At 36.0% G+C, this 18,782-nt stretch overlaps 1 protein-coding gene across 8 annotated transcripts in view; it reads right to left on the minus strand.

Moving 5' to 3' along the window:
• Positions 1-2,243: 2,243 nt before the first annotated feature.
• Positions 2,244-18,782, minus strand: part of LOC150105950 (uncharacterized) — a 54,967-nt gene continuing 38,428 nt past the window's right edge. For 6 of the 8 annotated variants that reach the window (XM_090393715.1, XM_090393713.1, XM_090393719.1 and 3 more), the window contains exon 5: positions 2,244-3,082. In XM_090393715.1, coding sequence (XP_090249841.1) covers positions 2,942-3,082 — 141 coding nt within the window. In that variant the 3' untranslated portion in view covers positions 2,244-2,941. Of the gene's footprint in view, positions 3,083-3,242; positions 3,316-18,782 lie in introns of all 8 variants that reach the window. The other 2 variants (XM_090393720.1, XM_090393718.1) reach the window with 1 other exon arrangement.

The following is an 18,782-nucleotide window of genomic DNA, read 5'->3' on the forward strand; positions in this document are numbered from 1 at the left end:
AAATACTGCTTCCTACTATCTGTACACCAGTTTTTATGTTATTAACAAACCTGGAATGTCCCATAACTTCAAACAACAGGGGGGGGGGGGTGCCCAGACAATTATTGGTAGATAGTGTATAATTATATTTTTGCACATTTGTTATCTTTATGTATCATTATTTCAACACCTTTAGTTGCTTTCTCATGGCTTTTCTACTCTGCTATATATTAATATGCAATTGCCAATTTGCATTATTCCTTTGAAAAAAAAAAAAACAGTTCTTATTCCTTTTTATGCCACTTTATTAATACCATGTCTAGACTACTGCACTTAGATCTGGTCATATGGTTTCCAAGCAGACAAGGAAGTGGCAGAAAGAATCCAAAGGAAAGTGACCAAAATTTGTAACAGGTCTATAGAATGCTCCCTGTGAGAATAGACTGAAGGTCTGTTCTGAAGGTTACAAAGGCTAGTTTACAGACAGAAAATAGAGGATATGACAGAAACATATAAGTTATTAAAGAGGTTTCACAGGACTGACACAGAAAACTTTATCTAATGCATGGCAGAAAGGAAGAGAACAAGAGGCCACTCCTGGAAATTGTGTAAGAGTGTGGTTAGCAACACTAGATTTGATTTGCTTAATAGGTGGAATGGGCTGCCAGCAGCAGTTGTAAGTGCTTTGTTAGTGAATGAGTTCAAGGGTTAGTGTGTAAGTATTACAGGTGTTGTGTCAAAGGTAGAACTAAATGCAGCCTAAGACTAAAGATTACTTTCTAGCTAGAAGAGTAAATGGCAAAAAGTTAAATGTTATGTAACTCACTGCATGTATAATCAAAGTATTGAAGGAATTCAGAAGTATTTAACCTGATCTTCACAGGTAGCAGATAAGTTAACAGTTATAACAGATAAGTTTCTGTATATTTTGTATAGGTGTTTGGTGGAATACAACATCATGAACTACTGTTAAATTTGAGGAGGACAGGAAGAGATAGTTATACTGGCAGCCTAGTTACAGAGATAATTGGTTTATGTAAGTGAAATGACTAAGACAGGTCACAAGCAGTGTACCATTAGGTAATCGTATGGAGCCATTATTGCTTATTTATATATCAATGATATAGTTCAAGGTCTGAGAGGAGATATTCATTGTTTGTTGATTATGCTAAACTAGAGAGTAATGACAGGGAGCTCTTGTGTGGCATTGTAAAAAAGGATTTCAACAGATTGGTGCTTAGGCAAATGTATAGGGATGTCAGTTCAGTGTTGCCAAGAGTAAAGTGCACTTTGGCCAGAGGAGATGAAACAGGGTGTATTTCATTGGCAGACCTTTGTTCCAGAAGGCGGTGGGGGATCAAAGTCGATAGGATAGGTTGTTGAAGTTCAGGGAATACACTGAATTGTAAAGATACAGAGGTGAGCAACAACTAGGAATCTCAGGATTTAGAATGCTGAGTATGAAACAGTTGCTGAGACAATGTGCTCTGCAGACTGGAAAAGGAATTATATAATTTAGACTTACAAGTTGGTGAGCCTATCAGATGGATACATCTGATACAGGGGACATCCCTGAAAACTGCCCAAGTGCCAGGTGAGTAACAAACTGAAAACTGCATTTTTTGTATGGAGAATGGTAAATAAGCAGAATGTGTTGTCTGAGTGGATGCCCATACACTGAATGTGAGTAAGGTATGTATTATAGCCTGTAGCAGCTCAGTTTCTTATATTGAGCCTTATAACTCCATTGAGACTGGATAATAATGCTAAAAAGTGGTCCATCTAGGCTTAGAGTCTAATATATTTATCAACTGTATTTTTGAACGTATCTGTTTGAGAAAGGAAAACTCGACCATCTTCAAACAGCTAATTTAGGCTTGGCTAAAAAGAAATAGAAAATTTCTATCTTTTCAATCAAACATGGGATTTAAACTCGGGTCACAGGAAAGCAACACTGTCAAAACTATAAAGATTTATGCTGAAAATGTACCCACTAGTCAACCATTCTTTGCTTTAATGAATTTCTTTGGACTCACCATCATGTCTATAAGGCTTGGGTTGAGACTGTATTTTAGCGATGTTTATCATAGTGAGAGCTGACTGTATTAACAGCTTGCTTTGAATTGCATTCAAATGATGCCATAATTTATAATGTTCATCCATAAAAGACTTCAAAAATGACTGGTTGTTATATGAATAAAAAAAAATAATAATAATTACAATTGAACTTTGTTGTAACAAGCATGGAAATAATGAGATCATGGTAATAAGCAAAAAACCATAATGATTTTAATTTACGCATATTCCCATACAGGTCACTTTTATAATGAGCATACTATATGGATTATACCATACAAATTTTGCAAACTATGCAAAACATTCTTAATTGCTTGGGTAATTCTTGGAATAGACAGAAATGAAAGGAGTGACTTAGCTTTAGACTACCTGCATCAGATTACAGTCTGGTTGGTCACGATGTTTTGGCTCATGACTGCATAAAGACATTAGCCACATTGTGAATTTTTTTCAAAAATATTTCAGATAATTCATATTTACATAACTAAATGAAGAGAGAGAAAGTTTAATTAAGTTTAATTTACTTTGTTAGGAAACTATATAGTAGCATCACCACATGTGACATAGGGTAACTATTGCACTATATGTAACTAAAGGTTTATCTGTAGCAACTATATTGAGAGGGTAGGATTAGCCAAAACAATGGACTGAATGATTAATATTGCTTATAAAGCATTTATAAAAAATAGAATTAATTAAGGGAAACTAACACAATAAAATACAAAAGTAAATAATTCAAAAAATGCAATGTTATTTTAAATTTTTTGTAAAAATAATGGGATCAAACTACTAATGGTAACTGGAACAATGAAGCCTTTATCGTTCACCTTTTTTTTATATTTATTTTTTTAAGTGATTTTTCTAAATATTTTGAAGAGAGAATTCCCTACAAGATATTTCTAGACTCTACTAACAAGTCAATATAAGAAGTTGGAAGTAGATCTTCAGCAGTTATATCCAATTTTCTCATCAAATTTTCAGCAACTAATTGCCCATCTGCAGGGATTTGGTCTGGAGTAAGCATCACCTAAATGAATAAAGAAATGTTTTTTTGTCATTCAAAATAATTTAAGTTATTAATCCTCATAAGCCATCAAAAAAAGTGGACATGGAACTTCATCTAATGAATCTGCACACAATTTAATTGATTATAAACTTGTTTAGACAACACATAAAACATCACTTACCCTTCCTGCGACTAGATCTTTCCCAGGAGCCGATATTCCCAGTGACCCCAACATGATAATTGCCACCTTGAATCTAAAATTAAAACAAATAAAAGATAACCAAAAACAAAGAAGAAGAAATAGTGTTGAGAGTTGGAATCACTCATATCAGAGAACAATATAAATCCCACATTACTGATTCCTTGAATACCTTCGTAGAAGAATTCATAAGTATTGATAATGAATACAAATTGTTTTTTCAAAGTTATTTTAGAAGCAGCTGAAACTGAAAATCTCACAAGATAATCAAACCTGGAGTATAGAAGATATTTTACAACTACAGGGTGTTCGGGATAAATTTGACAGTTTCGTAAGGAAAAAGAAAATCTTTGTATCTATTAAATTTAATGAATTGACAAAAAAACATTACAGGCAGAGTTAATTGTAATACTATCAACAAGATTTACTCAAAATAACCACCATTAGCATCGATCACAGCTTCAATTCTGCTTCAGAACCTCGAACAAGCTGATGCTACAGTCTCCCTGGGAAGGGCCGCAAAAACTGTTTTAATTTTATCCATTAACTGGGCTTTTGTATTACTGGAAGTGCGATTGGTGTCTTTTTCAACTGCGCCCCATACAAAATAATCCATGGGGTTAAGGTCTGGGGAGTTTGGAGGCCAAACATTTGGACTGGTGAAGTCGTAGAAATTTTCAGACAACCATTTTTGACTTTTCCCAGAGGTGTGGCAAGGGGCCGAATCCTGCTGCCATACATACGGCCTACCATTGGCTACCCTTGTTATCCAGGGCTTGACTACAGTTAGCAACTCCACGAACAAAGCCCGAATTCCAATGCCAGGGTTCTTCAACACCTGTTCCTGCAGATTTGCGAGGAATTCTGCTGTACGAATGCAATCAGATCGTCTGCTAGGGATCTTTCTTCTTGCTACATCCTCGTAGTCACCATTGCAAGTCTCTAGTTCATGCCTGATTGTTTTTACTGTATTCAGGGAGCATTGGGCAGCAGTCGTAATATCCTTATTTTGATGGCGGGCACGAATCATCATGATACAAGTTATTCTCTTCCATGATTCAGGTGGGTTCCAGCTATCCATCCTTTCTGACATCTTGTATATGAATGAAGAAGGGTCCAAACTTTTAAATGAAGAGAAGTGTGTGTTAATACATGTAACTTACGGAAAAATATAATTAATTATAAATATGTCAAATTTATCCCGAACACCCTGTATGTGATCAAAGGAGAACCTTAAAATCCACTATAAACAAGGATGATAATAGCAGAGAAAAATATAAAGAACTAAGTAAAATAATCTTCTCTCTTCTTCTTCTTCTCCCCCTCCCTTCTAAGTGTTAGGCCTACTGGCCTGTTACAGAGCTATCTTAAGCCCTTCTAAGTTGTACCCGTCCCAAGGATAAGGTGACTAACCCTATGCCTCCCAGTAAATTCTATAGCTGTCACTGCATATAAATAAAATAATAATCAACAAAATTAAAACAGCTAAAACCAACTGGATTCTGAATGAATGTGTAAAGACTGAAGAGGAACTACAAAGAAACAACCCTAGAAATGCTTTTCAAACAAAAAAAATAAGATTAACAAACCTTCACTAACACAAATTGGTCAATTGAGGATGAAAATGACAAACTTTTGACTGGAAAGAATGAAATCCTGCAGCATTGGCATGATTACTCAGCTAACCTTTTCTCCGAACACAGCACCCTTAATAATCAAAACCTTCAAGACATTGGAAAAAGTAGAAGCAGTTAATGCTTTGAAGATGGGGAAAATCACCAGGCATAGATCGAATAATTTCAGAACTACTTTCAGAGGACCAAACAAGATTCTGTTAAGAATCTTGTTTGGTCTGTAATTTACTGTAAGAGTACAGTAGATTATTTATTTACAATACATCTCATTGGAGAAAAATGTATTGAACATAATCATGTACTATGTCACAATTTTATACATGTCCCCTTTCAGCAACTCTTTTTAATATTTATCTAAACTGAATAAAAATTTCCATCAAGGTATTAAACTTTCTCCTACTGTGAACTTAAGCACTCTCCTGTTTGCTGATGACTAAATAATAATTACAAATTCTGAAGATAACTTACGGAAAGATATTTTACAGAATGCCTTCGATTCAGTATGGCATGAGGAATTGTGGAGAATACTGAACCAGTATGAAACTGATAATAAAAGAATATCCTTGATTAAAACTTAGTTACTCAGAAATGTTAATAGAAATGACAGCAGGCCTTCCAAAAATGGAAAGATGTATGCATCAAGGCTGCATACTTTTGCTGATGCTTTTTAACCTTTATTTGGAATATATAATAAACTTAGCCTTGGAAAATAGTAGTATTGGAATTACAGTTGGTGGCAATCAATAATCTCAGATACAACAATGACATTGACCTAACAGAAGAGCATGAGTTAGTTACAAGAATTAAAAGACAGTTTTAAGGCACTTAGTGATTATGGATTAAAGATTCATAAATCAAAAACAATAAAGATTCATAAATCGAAAACAATGTCTTCAGGCAATAAGTGGCTGAAGACATTGTAGATGCCCTATAGGCCTTATTGGCTGAGTGGTTAGCTTATCCACTCTCACTCTCCAGCCGAAAGGCTGCAGGGGGCATGGATGTTTGTGATTGTCTGTGAAAATACTAGTGGTGGTGGGCAGTAGATAGCATTGTTGTAGATGATGATGATAGTAGTTGCAGTTTGAGACTAAAAGCTGTAGAGTAGGTGCCCTCCCTCGATGAGTCTTTGGACTCCTTGGAAGTGTCACATAATAATAATAATAAAGTAGAAAGATTCACCTATTTGGGAAGCATACAACACAGAGCATTCGAATGTTAAAGCAATTGTTGCCCTTCAGAGGTTACAGCCACCTTGGAAAGACGATACAATATAGTCAACTACAAGACCATCTCATCGATACCCTTGTTCACTGTGTCTCACTATACGGATGTGAGAGTCGGACATTGCTAAAAGATGTAAAAAGAGTATTGGCCTTTGAGAAGAAGTGCTACAGAAAACTTTTGAAAATACCATACACAGCACATGTATCACTTAAAATAGCACTAGAGGGCTTGACTTCTGGTAAAAAAAAAAAAAACACCAGGGCGACCATGAATCACCTGGATAGATAATATTATTATCTATCACCACTTTGTAGCGATAGATAATATCACTACAAAGTGGAGAATAAAGACTAAATCTTTATTCTCCACTTTGTTAAGGAGATCTCAAGACAGAAACAGCTGGATACAGTATGTTAGCATCATCATCACCTTTATAGTGCCCCAGTGGTCTACTTAGACCATGGGTGAAGGAGTTGGAATCTGGAAACCTTGGTCTAAGAGAGAGAGAGAGTAAACATGAAATTTTGCAAGCTGCATCAGATCCCAATAAGCAGGTTGGCAGTCTCACACTTGATGATGAAGGTCATGTGCAACCGAATAACATTTACAAACATCCATGTCCTATATTTTGGAGAGTAAAGATCAAACAATACAACACAGAAAAGAAAGCTTATTACTGAAGTACCCTGAGTGGCCACCTTATTAGGAACAGCATTTAATGAGTAGGGCCCCTTTAACTTTAAGAATGACCTGTATTCTCTGTGGCATTGATTCAATTAAGTGTCTAAAATATCCTGAGATGTTTGTCCATGCCATCACAATGTCACCCAATTGTTGTAGATTGGATGGCGGAACACTGCTGCTGTGAACTGATTTGAAATATAACAACGGATTTTAAAAGCACTGAATGTCTACATGTTCATCAGGGGCATATATTCAGGGAGTGCAGTGCACACCCACGGAATAGCAATATCACCGATATTATATTTTTGCATTTATTCCTGCTAAAGACTCCCTAATTGTTTCCTGGACACTGGAAAAATTAAACACAATATATTAATGCTTCATTAATTATTGTGCTTTGTAAAATTAATACTGAATTGAAATTAGAAGAATTTGTACATTTCTACGCAGAATTGTGGACAGATATATATTTTAAAGAAGATAACTGGCAAACATTTAATAAAAAGGAAATAACTAAAGAAGAATTAGAAATCAGCCTGAAAGAAACAAGAAATGGAAAATGACCTGGAGAAGATAATTTAGGTTCAGAATTATATAAATATGCAAGAATAAAGTTCAAAGAAAGATTCTTATTATTCTTAAATAAAATCTATTCAACAAGTAACCCACCAATAGAATGGAAAAAAGCAATAGTGATCCCTATCTTTAAAAAAGGTAGTAGAGATGACCTGATGATGCAAAGTTGGATAGAGCAATAGTGAAAAGTGACCCTAAAAATTATTATTATTATTATTATGGGCACCTCCAAGGAGTCCTTAGACTCATCAATAGAGGCCCTAACATCATGTCAAGAACAACTATTCAACATTCACACAGTATTTGTCATACTTTGCCTTGAACTCATTCACAGTCATAGCACCCACAACAGACTCTGGGAGCTTATTCCAGTCATTTACCACTCTCCAAGTAAAAAACCTAGCTCTAACACCCTTGCTAACCACACTCTTGCCCAGTTTCCATGGATGGCCCCTAGTCCTTCCACCACCAGTCCTGTTCTCAAAAATATCCTCTAAATTAATCTTATAGAAACCCATTCAGTAATTTGAATGTCTCAATCATATCACCCCTTTTCTGCCTATCAACCAATTTCTGCAACCCACAAATCTTCAACCTGTTCTCATAAGGTTCATTCCAGAGATCTGCTAACATCTTGGTCATTCGCCTCTGGATCCTCTCCACCTCCTCTCCATCAAGAAGAAACCCTGGCACCCAAATCTGGGCACAGTAGTCAAGGTGGGGTCTTATCAAGGCTCGATACAGAGGAACAATAACTTGCTTGTCTCTGCTCTTCAAAGTATTCTTAAGTAACTAAGTGATTTGATGAGCTGATTTAGCCACTTTTGCAATGAGCCACCTAAACTTCACTCCCAAATCCCTGGCATCATCAATCTTCTGGAGTACAGTTCCACCAATGTGGTATACTGCTGCTAATCTTTTCACCCCAAAATGCATAAACCTTACATTTTGCCACATTAAATTGACATCCATTCTCCTTAGCCCAGTCCTCCAATCTATCCAAATCATCTTGCAAAATTCTGACATCATGTGCATTCACTATTGCTCTATCCAACTTTGCATCATCAGCAAACAAATGAACAGTTCCTCTCAGATCCTTTCCTATATCGTTAATGAACAAATTAAATAGTAGTGGTCCAAGAAAAGAACCCTGTGGCACACCACTAGTCACAGGCCATCTTTTGGACTCTACTCCTGAATAAACTACTCTCTGATATCTCTCCATCTCACCAACCCTATATCCATCCCTATATGCTGCAGTTTACCAATTAGAATTCCACATGGTATCCTGTCAAAGGCCTTAGCAAGGTCCAGCAGTATCACTGTAAATGCATTACCCTTATCCAGTTCAGCCGTCACTGTGTTATAAAATGTGAGCAAGTTACTGAGGCATGATCTACCCTTCACAAAACCATGCTGTCCCCCCATACAGTATCCCAATTTCATCTATCCATTCCTGTATTTTTCTCTTGACTACTTTCTCCAAGACCTTGACAATGACTCCTGATATGCTGATTGGTCGGCAATTTGCAACAGCAGTCTTGGAACCTCCTTTATGCAGCGGAACTATTTTCCCCTCTTTCCACCTCCTCGGAACTAACCCAGACCCGAGACTCAAATTAAATAAAATGATCAAGGGCACTGACAATTCTGTAGCAGCTTCACGTACGATCCGAGCTGGTATACCATCCAATCCCACAGATGTATTCACATTAAGATTTTGTAATAGACTATACACCTCCACTTCATTCACCACAATTCCAGTATAAGCTATTGGTTCCTTCATTCCTGCAATATCACCACCTGGATGATATACTCTTGCAAAGTGCTCACTCAGTAATTCCACTATATTAACTGATTCGGTTATCTCCCTACCATCGGCATTCCTTAAAATCACTCTGCCGTATACATTTTTTCTTTTACTTGCAGCATATCGAAAAAACTGTTTGGCATTCTCTTTAGCTTGAATGGCTAATTCCCTTTCATAATCTGCTTTTGCTTTTCTTACCACACTCGTTACCCTTCTGACCTGCACTTTATACTGTTCGTGTGCCTGCAGGTCACCTTTCTCCTTAAATTCCCTCCACAGTTGTTTCTTTTTTTGCAGCTCAAGCTTAATGGTGTTATTCATCCATTTAACCCCTACTTGATTTACTATTCGGACTCTAGGTATACAGTCGGCCATTACCTCCTGCAAATGCTCCTTAACCACCTCCCATGCACTATCAACATCTAGCCCATGCAGTTTTACATGCCATGGCACTGAACCAAGCAATCTCCTAAGCTTGTCATACTTATCAGCCCGGTAATTCCACATGTACCCTGTCTTAATTGAAAATTCCACACATTTAGCCACCTCCCAGGTCAAGACCTTATGATCACTCTCACCAATTGGTGGCAACATGGTCATATTCATTACAGTCAAATTCTCAGATGCAATTACTAGGTCAAGCACTCTCGAACTCCTAGTGTTTTCCATTACATGCTGTCTCAGATAGTTATCCCTTAACTGCATAAAATCTAATTCCTTCCTCCCCATGTGTCCTCTCTCCTTCCAATCAATGTTACCATAGTTGAAATCCCCCATAATAATTACCCTCCTTCCACTCATTGCATCTATTTGCTTATGCATACTATCTCCACCATCTATTCCATCACCTGGTCTATAGCAGCACCCAACTGTATATTTTGTTCTGCTAGTCTCAATCTCACACCAAATAGCCTCAAATGTGCTCTTTTCTCTATCCTGCAGTTCATCAGCTATCATCAATAACAATCCTCCCCCCATTTTATTCTCTCTGTCCCTCCTGAACACACTATACCCTTCACATTCTATCTCACTAGCTATATCATCTTCTGTCAGCTATGTTTCACTAATGCCAATAACCTGTGGCCAGGAAGAGCCAACCAAGGCCAAAAGTTCTTCCTTCTTGTTCCTAATACTCCTGGCATTAGTATACATGAAATGCAGAAGCCCGTTAGTCCCACCCCTATATTGATGCCTTATACTAACTATCCCATTCTGATTTGTTGTCCTTCGTACTAGCTCGGGCATATTATACACATTCTTACACTCAAATGCCTCCCTGATGTCTGCATATCCACTCCCCCCCCCACTTAATAACTCTAGTTTCCCTGATTCTGTACATCCACTTTCACTTCATTCAACAACACTTTTTTCAATCTCCACACACCAAATCCATTCAGATGCAAACCATCCATCTTGTATAAATCCTTTCGCCCATCAAACTCACTCCACACATCCACAAACTCCACACCACTCCTCCTGCATAACCTGTGCATAGAGTCATTTGCAATTATGGCCCTCCTTCTCAATTCTTCTCTGTCATACTGCGACAACAGACTCACTATCTTAACTCTCTCACTCTTTTCTTTTGCTACCTCTAGTAATTCCTTCAAGTCCTCTCTCATAGCAATTTTTCTCCTTTTAAATCATTCGTTCCTGCCACAACTATCATTTCTTTCACCCTCTGCTTTTGCACTCTAATAGACTCACTTACATCCTTAATTTTCATACCCAGTAAGTACGATTTTGTCAAACTTTCATCTATTACACCTCTTACTAATGAATCACCGTGCAACACTCGCTCCTTCATTTTTCATACACTCCCGATCATACTCTTATTTTTCTTATCACACATTTGCTTCTTTCTGTTAGTTGATGCGCTCAGTAAACAATTTTGCAATCGCTCCAGCTGCCACTTCGCCCTATGTATCACTCCGTGCAACCGTGCAATCTCCCCCATTGCAACTAACTCTTCATTTTTTTATCCATTAAACCATTCTCTCGCTCAGTATTTTTACTTTCACTTTCACTTTCAACACCACTACATCGCAAATTCCTATCATATCACTACTTTCTATCACATTCTGGCTTTCATCAACGACATCAATCTCGCGACCTGAGACACACTTCAAATCCTCACTTTCCTTACACTTTCGGCACATTATAGAGGTATAAGTATTCTAAATTCCTGTTAGAAAATATATAGCAGAATTTTAAATAACAAACTAATAAAATATTCTGAAAGCTTTATTTTAGAAGTAAAAAATGGATTTAGAAAAGGACGACCCATCCTTTTCCTAAAATTAATAATAGAGAAAAAAAGAGAATACAATTTAGAAACACATATTACATTTATTGACTTTGAAAAAGCATTTGATAAAGTCAGAAGTATTTAATTAACATATTAAAAGAAAGACAAATATCAAATAATATCTTAAAAGCGATCATAAATATATATTAAAATAATCAAATACAAATAAGATTAAATTATTAACTATCAGAGGCAGCATAGGGCTAACCATCTTATCCTCGATATGAAAGAGGAAGGAAGGAATAATAAGATTATGAATTATCATATCTGAACGAGATAAACCAAGGAGTCCAACAGGGTTGTCCCCTTTCAGCAACTCTTTTTAATATTTATCTAAACTGAACTTAAACACTCTCCTGTTTGCTGATGACTAAATAATAATTACAAATTCTGAAGATAATTTACAGAAAGATATGTAAATTTAAATGAAATAGCCAAAAATTATGGAATTATATCAACAGAAAAATCAAAAACGATGGCCTTTAAAGGACAAGTTCCAATAAGAACTAAAATAGTAATAGATAATAAGATTTTAGAACAGGTGACTTCATTTTAACTACCTAGGATGTATCATTACGTATGAAAATGAAAAAGATATAAACCTAAAAATTGCAAAATATTAAAAAATAACAAGTGTAATTAACTCTATATTTAAACCTAATCTAGTTCAAAAACAAACCAGTCTAAAAGTATCTGGACAATTAAAAGGAACAATTTGGACAATAAAACAAAAAGACAAACGAAGATTAATAATAGTTGAAATGAAGGTTATGAGAAAAACTGCAAAATATACTCTATTCGATCACAAAAGGAATGAAGAAATTATGAAAGAATTAAACCAAGAATCAGTAACAGAAAAAATTAAAAAATATAAACATAAATGGATGGAGTACGTTAAAAGAATGAACAGAAAAATTACCAAAACAAGCCTTAAATTACAAACCGTTAGGAAAAAGAAAACCACTCTAGGCCTAAATCCTTGAAAAGTATGATGATGATGATGCTTCATGAAGAGGACACTTTTCAACACATAAACACTGCATCACATTCGTGTTAATAGCCCAAGTGTGCAGTCACCTTTGAGCCCTTTGTATAGATGGTGCAGCAGGTCAAATTCTTAGCATTCAAGTGGTTTTAAACCACCCAGAAATCAGTAGCTGTGATTGGTTATTAGTTGACACAATAACCAATTGTGTTGCCGTTTTGGTTTTCTGAGTTTCATCTGTTTATTTGGATGAGGATATTCAGTTATTTGCAGATGATGCAAAGTTGGGACAAACCATGAAGAGTAGTGAAGATGTTGTGGCCTTACAAGAAGACTTGAGTAAATTGAGTGATTGGGCACAGAAATGGGGATGTGAGTTCAGTGTTGCAAAATGTAAGATTTTAAAATTTGGAAAACAAAGATGGGATGCAGAATTTATGCTTGGTGAGGATATATTGTTGGAGGTGAAAGAAATAAGAGATCTGGGGGTGATAGTGGATAAGAATCTGAAATTTAGGGGACACAGCCAAAATTGTGAAGACAACACAAAGGCTTCTGGGAATGATGCAGATATTGACATGTAGAAGTAGGGAGATTCTTGTTCCGTTATATACAGCTTCGATTAGGCCACACATGGACTATTGTGCCCAGATTTGGTTACCTGGTTTTCAGAAGGATGAAGAGATGTTGGAAAGGTTCCAAAGGCAATTGACTAAGATAGTTTCTGACCTCTTGAATGTTGAGTATGAAGAAAGATTGAGGAGATGCAACTTGCAGAGTCTGGTGGACAGGAGGAAGAGGGAAGATATAATAGAGACCTACAGGTTATTAAGAGGTTGTTATAGGATCAATGCTGAAGAGGTTCTACAGAAAATAGTGGGAGATCGGGGAAGAACCAGAGGTCATCCCTGGAAACTGTATAAAGGTGTGAGTAGGGGAGTGAGAGACAGGTTTTTTTCGTGCAGAGTTGAGAATGATTGGAATGCCTTGCCTGAGAGTGTGGTGTCTGCAAGGAGTTTGAATGTGTTCAAGGCACGGTATGATGAGCTGTGTGTGTGATATAAACACTATTTAAATTAAGGACTAATTGCATTGCTCACGCTTGTATTCGCCGATATTTTTATAGTTTACTATATTCAGCATGAAACTCTCTGAGTTTCTTATTCGGTTTTAAAACAATGTAGGATTTAATATCCCCTTAATTTAAATAGTGTTTATATCGCCGAAATGAAGCCTGTTGGCTCTTTATATTTAAGCAACTTAATGGATGCACCTTTTGGACAGCTCGTATAGCAGAGTATATAAGTTCTTTTTGCTATACCCACTGGTATTAATTTGGTCTAGCTACTCACTGATGAAGCCTCAAAAAAGGCTGAAACCGGTCTGGGTGGTGACCTCCTACCATAATGTAATAACAGCATACATTTCCTAGGAAGTGTGTTTTTACATTATGGAAAATACCAAAGAATAGCGATCAGAACTTTACTCACCTTTGCAACGAGTTGTCCGGTATTGTACTACGTACTAGGACTACTTGCATTGGCTCACGCTAGTATTCGCCGATATTTTTATAGTTTACTATATTCGGCATGAAACTCTCTGAGTTTCTTATTCGGTTTTAAAACAATGTGGGATTTAATATCCTCTTAATTTAAATAATAATATTTTCGTGAACTGTGAACCGATATAGACAAGTAATTTTCTATAAATAATTCATAACTTTTTTGCACATATTTGCAATGGGAAATAGTGTTGACGATCCTGAATGTCTGCCAAAGCTCTTGTGGATTGTATGTAATCATACAATAAGGTTCAAACTTATGTATAAATAAGTAAAACAGCACCAGTAAAACAGTTATTTCAGCTTTTCTTTGGTTCAACTCAGAAAAAAAGTAATAATTTCCCAAGTGATTACTTTTTCCGATTTCTGTGCATACTGTATAGCTGTATTTAAACATCATATCAAAATTCAAATTATCTGTGTCTCACTCCAGTATTTGGCAAGGGTAATCTAATCTCATATGAAGCATAAAGCTCTTAAAAAATGCTTTGTGCTTCTCACAAAAAAATGGCATGTGTGAAGCATAGCTATTGTCCGTTTGACCTTTATGCTTTCCACATTTAAAATTACATTAATTGATAATGTAAAGTAAAAATAATGATGGTAAGTACCTGCTAAATTTCTTAGCACATGGACTAGTTATCACTAATACCATGTTCCAACATAAAAATGTGCACAAATTCACATGGAGAGAAGATGCAATGAATAAGAATAGTCTCATTGACTATGTTATTGTCGATAGTGATGTTTTATCACTTGTTCAGGACACAAGAGTATACAGAGGATTTGAAATAGGAAGTGATCACCATTTAAGTCTGAGCAGATAAAATTGAACTTCATATTGAAAAGAAGGGTGTGTAAGAAAGTTTTGAAATGAATCAAAGTTGAACAGCTATCAAACGTGAACTGTATACTCAAATATACAAACAAGAAAAACTGAAAGACTTTGAAAACAAGAACCAAACTTTGGCGATACAGTGGCAAACTTCTAAAGAAAACTGACCGATTCAGCCCAAAAGGCATGTGGCGAGTTAATATGAAGGGTAGGAAAATCAGAACTCAATTGTGGACTTCAGGAAGTTACAAGCAGTCAAGGAAAAGGAGAAAGCATATCAAAAGTTCCTGGCAAGTAAGTCACCTTGTGCTATTAGGGAATACAGAGAAAAATGTAAGAAAGCAAAGCATTGACAAACAGGACATGAAAACTGAAGATAAACATATTCTAGATGTATGGAGTAATTACTTTAAAAAATTGCTAAATGAAACAAGCAGTGATAGCATGCTGGTAGAAAACACTCAACAGAAATGCCATCTGGAATGCACATCTGTGTTTGAAGTAGAAGTAGAAAATTTTTGACCTCAATAAAGGTCAAAACTGGTCTGAGTAGTGGACAGAAGCATTATACATGTTCGTAAGGATATGTGCATTGCATTATGGGATACTAAGGCAGTTGATGTGAAGTCATTAGCCTCTATATACAAGTAGCCCAGTCTGAAGTACTTTCACAATCAAACTTTGTTTGCTTACACTTCAATAAAAGATGAAACCAATAATGTTATTTCTTGGCATCTTTAATTTTTATAGTATAACCAAGTGAAAAAACTTTCAACAAAAGAAAGCAGATGATATTGTACTCCTAAACAAATGTGGCACAAATCTCCAAGATTCTTTAACCTAATGAAATCAGCAATAAAAAGACCAGAACTATGAAAATAGGCAGGAAAATGGAAAACCTATATAACAAGTAAAATATTTCAGCTTGTTAAGCATAATTTTTAGTGAGAAAAACAAATTACATATGGAAATAGATAACAAAATAAGCAAAGCTTATATTGTGGAAAGCCAGTTGAATAAATTCATGTGGAATAAGAGAAAAATTAACCAAAAACACTAAATTAGTATACAAGAACATGAGCAAACCAGTTTTAACTTATGGATCTGGAAGCTGGGTTAGAAATAAAGCAGTTATCAATAACTAGAGACCACAGATGTGAGAGTTATGAAAAAAGTTAGGGACGTGAACAGATTGCATCAGTGGCAGAATCATATTAAAAATAAAGATATTAACATTCAAGAAAGTGTGAGAAGAGCTAATTTAAGGTGGCATGGTCACTTAAACAGAATGGTGGAAGAAAGGTTAGCAAAACGTGTTTGACACCTGCTTTGATGCCTGTGTGGGAAAAAACCTAGGGAAGGACCAAGATCTATGATGCAGCAGAAGTGCTGTAAAAGGCAGAAATATAAGATATGATAATATCAGTGTGCTGACAAGTGAAAGACTAATTTGGAGAAAACTGTTGACAGAGAATTAGTAATATAAACCTAATGATGTATTACAGTCATAGCATCCTCTACACCTATGTAGGGTACATATCAGGAAATTGATTATGATAATTTTTAACCTAAAAATAATTATCCTTTCATAATAAAAGATGACAACCATATTATATAATCAACATCTTTTATTCCAGAGTTTCTGAAGAAAGAAACTATGCACTTCATATAAAAACTATTCAATAACACAGATTTACCAACATTTCAGTTCAGACTCTTGATATTATATTTAAGATTTAATTCTGTTACAATTATAGCCATTAGATAAGAAGGTATGATAGACATGAAGTTCATCTCTGAGGTGCAGTTGTGAAAGAATGCCTGTTTATAACAGATAATGAATAGCTCTGTTAACTAGATTTTTTTATAATACCATCTTCCCCTTAACAACATGGTATTATAAAAAAATGTAGTTAACAGAGCCATTCATTATCTGTTATAACCAGGCATTCTTTCACAACTGCATCTCAGAGAAGAACTTCATTTTCTGGAAGATCTACCAATGAACATCTGCAAGAACATAAAAAATACATCTGCTGCCAAAAGTATGGTCAGTCAGGTCTAGAAGACCACCATGCTATGGATTATCCTGAAGAGAATTAAATGAAAAAAAAAAAAAAAAAAATACTATACTTCACTGCAGCATGAACAATATGAGAAACTATTTTGCATCTTAATGGTCTCGGAATATTTTTTCCCTCCAACTCTTACTCGGACGACCAAGGCAAACTGCCCACTGCATACCTCCTCTGAATATCAGGAAAACATTGATTCAACTCGATACTAATAAGGTCCAGAGGATATTCCTCCAGCGTTGCTCAAAATTTGTGCCCCAGAATTAATACCCATACTGTATTCAACTGGCATCTTCCTAATAGCATGGAAGAAAGCCTACATCCAGCTTATACCCAAAAAAAAAGGGAAAGCAAAGTCGGCCATCTAACTTTCAACCCATCGCTCTCACCATAGTACTTTAAAAAATGATGGAGAAGGGTATCAATAACCAGCTTTTTCACTAACTGGAGACTCATCAATTAATTAGCAACCACCAATATGGATTCTGTCATTCTTGTTCTACAGTTGACCTCATTGGTAATTTCTCCCACCTTAGGACACAGGCCAAGAAAATATTTGGAGAACTCATGTAGTCACTCTCAATATTTCAAAAGCATTCGAATGTCTGGCATCAAGGTCTGAACAAGCTTCTTCTCATCAGATTTCTCTATCTGGAGTACCCTGGGAGTTCTATACTCTTACCCACGTTCCTCCTCCTTGACATCAATGACCTCTGTCTCCAACTTCAAATCCTATTTGCAGTTTTGTCAATGACAATATTATTCATTCCTCTTCCTCATTTGAGAAATTCTGTAGTACTCAAATAATAAATGCCTTAAGATCTATCATAATTAATGACTTAAATGCTGATCTCCTCAACATTCTCAAATGGGGTGAAGAATTTAGTAAATTTCAATGCCATAAAACTCAGGCCTGCTTTATTACCTGCAAGATTCTACTTCACTCCCTCTTACTTTTGATAACTGATGGAAGTTTTTTTTTCACGTGGCTATGCTACCAATTATATATTTGGTTTAATCCTTTATCCAAGAGTGAGCAAACAAAGTTTGTGCCTGAAGTATTTTCAGGACTGGGGCAACTCGTGGTATAGGTAAATATGACTTCTCCATTACTTCCACCTTAGTATCACCACCTCTGGGTCTGGCTCCAACTGATGAGACCTCAATAAAGGTCAAAACTGGTCTGGGTAATGGCCCTTCCCTTAATGCATAGCATTATACATGTCTGCAAGGAGGTGTGCTTTGCATTATGGGAGATACTAAGGCAAGTGATGAGTACTTTTACCATGAGTTGCCCCAGTCCTGAAAATACTTCAGGTGCAAACTTTGTTTGCTTACACTTGGATAAAGAATTAAACCAAATATATAATTGGCACTTTTGATAATGTTCTGATTTCCTTTCAAAGTTAGCTTTCTCTTCTTGGGATGACTGTCACATCCAGTTTATCTTGGCACAAACATATTACATTACATAGCTTCCTCAACTTCTGAAAAGCTTAGTGTTCTTTTCCATTCAAAATATTACTTCTCATCTTCTCAACTTCTAACACTTTAAGTCCCAGATCTGATCAACCTTAAAATATTATTCCCACATTTGAAGTGGTGCACCCAAAACCTCCCTAAGAGTTCTTGATGATATACAGAAGAGGGCAATCCACTTAATAGGTGATCCCCTTCCCTCACAGACTCCCTCCTTTCAGTCACTTTCCCATAGGTGCTCTGTTTCTATACTGTGCCCTTTTGTATAGAAACTTTCATGGGCACTGCTCCTCTGAATTGGCAACTATCGTTCTTCCACTTTCTAACCATGAAAGAAATAGGGCAGCC

Source organism: Typopeltis vanoorti, chromosome 6 (genome assembly GCF_054136105.1).
Source record: "Typopeltis vanoorti isolate ZY-2024b chromosome 6, IOZ_Tvanoo_1.0, whole genome shotgun sequence".
Lineage (NCBI taxonomy): Eukaryota > Metazoa > Arthropoda > Arachnida > Uropygi > Thelyphonidae > Typopeltis > Typopeltis vanoorti.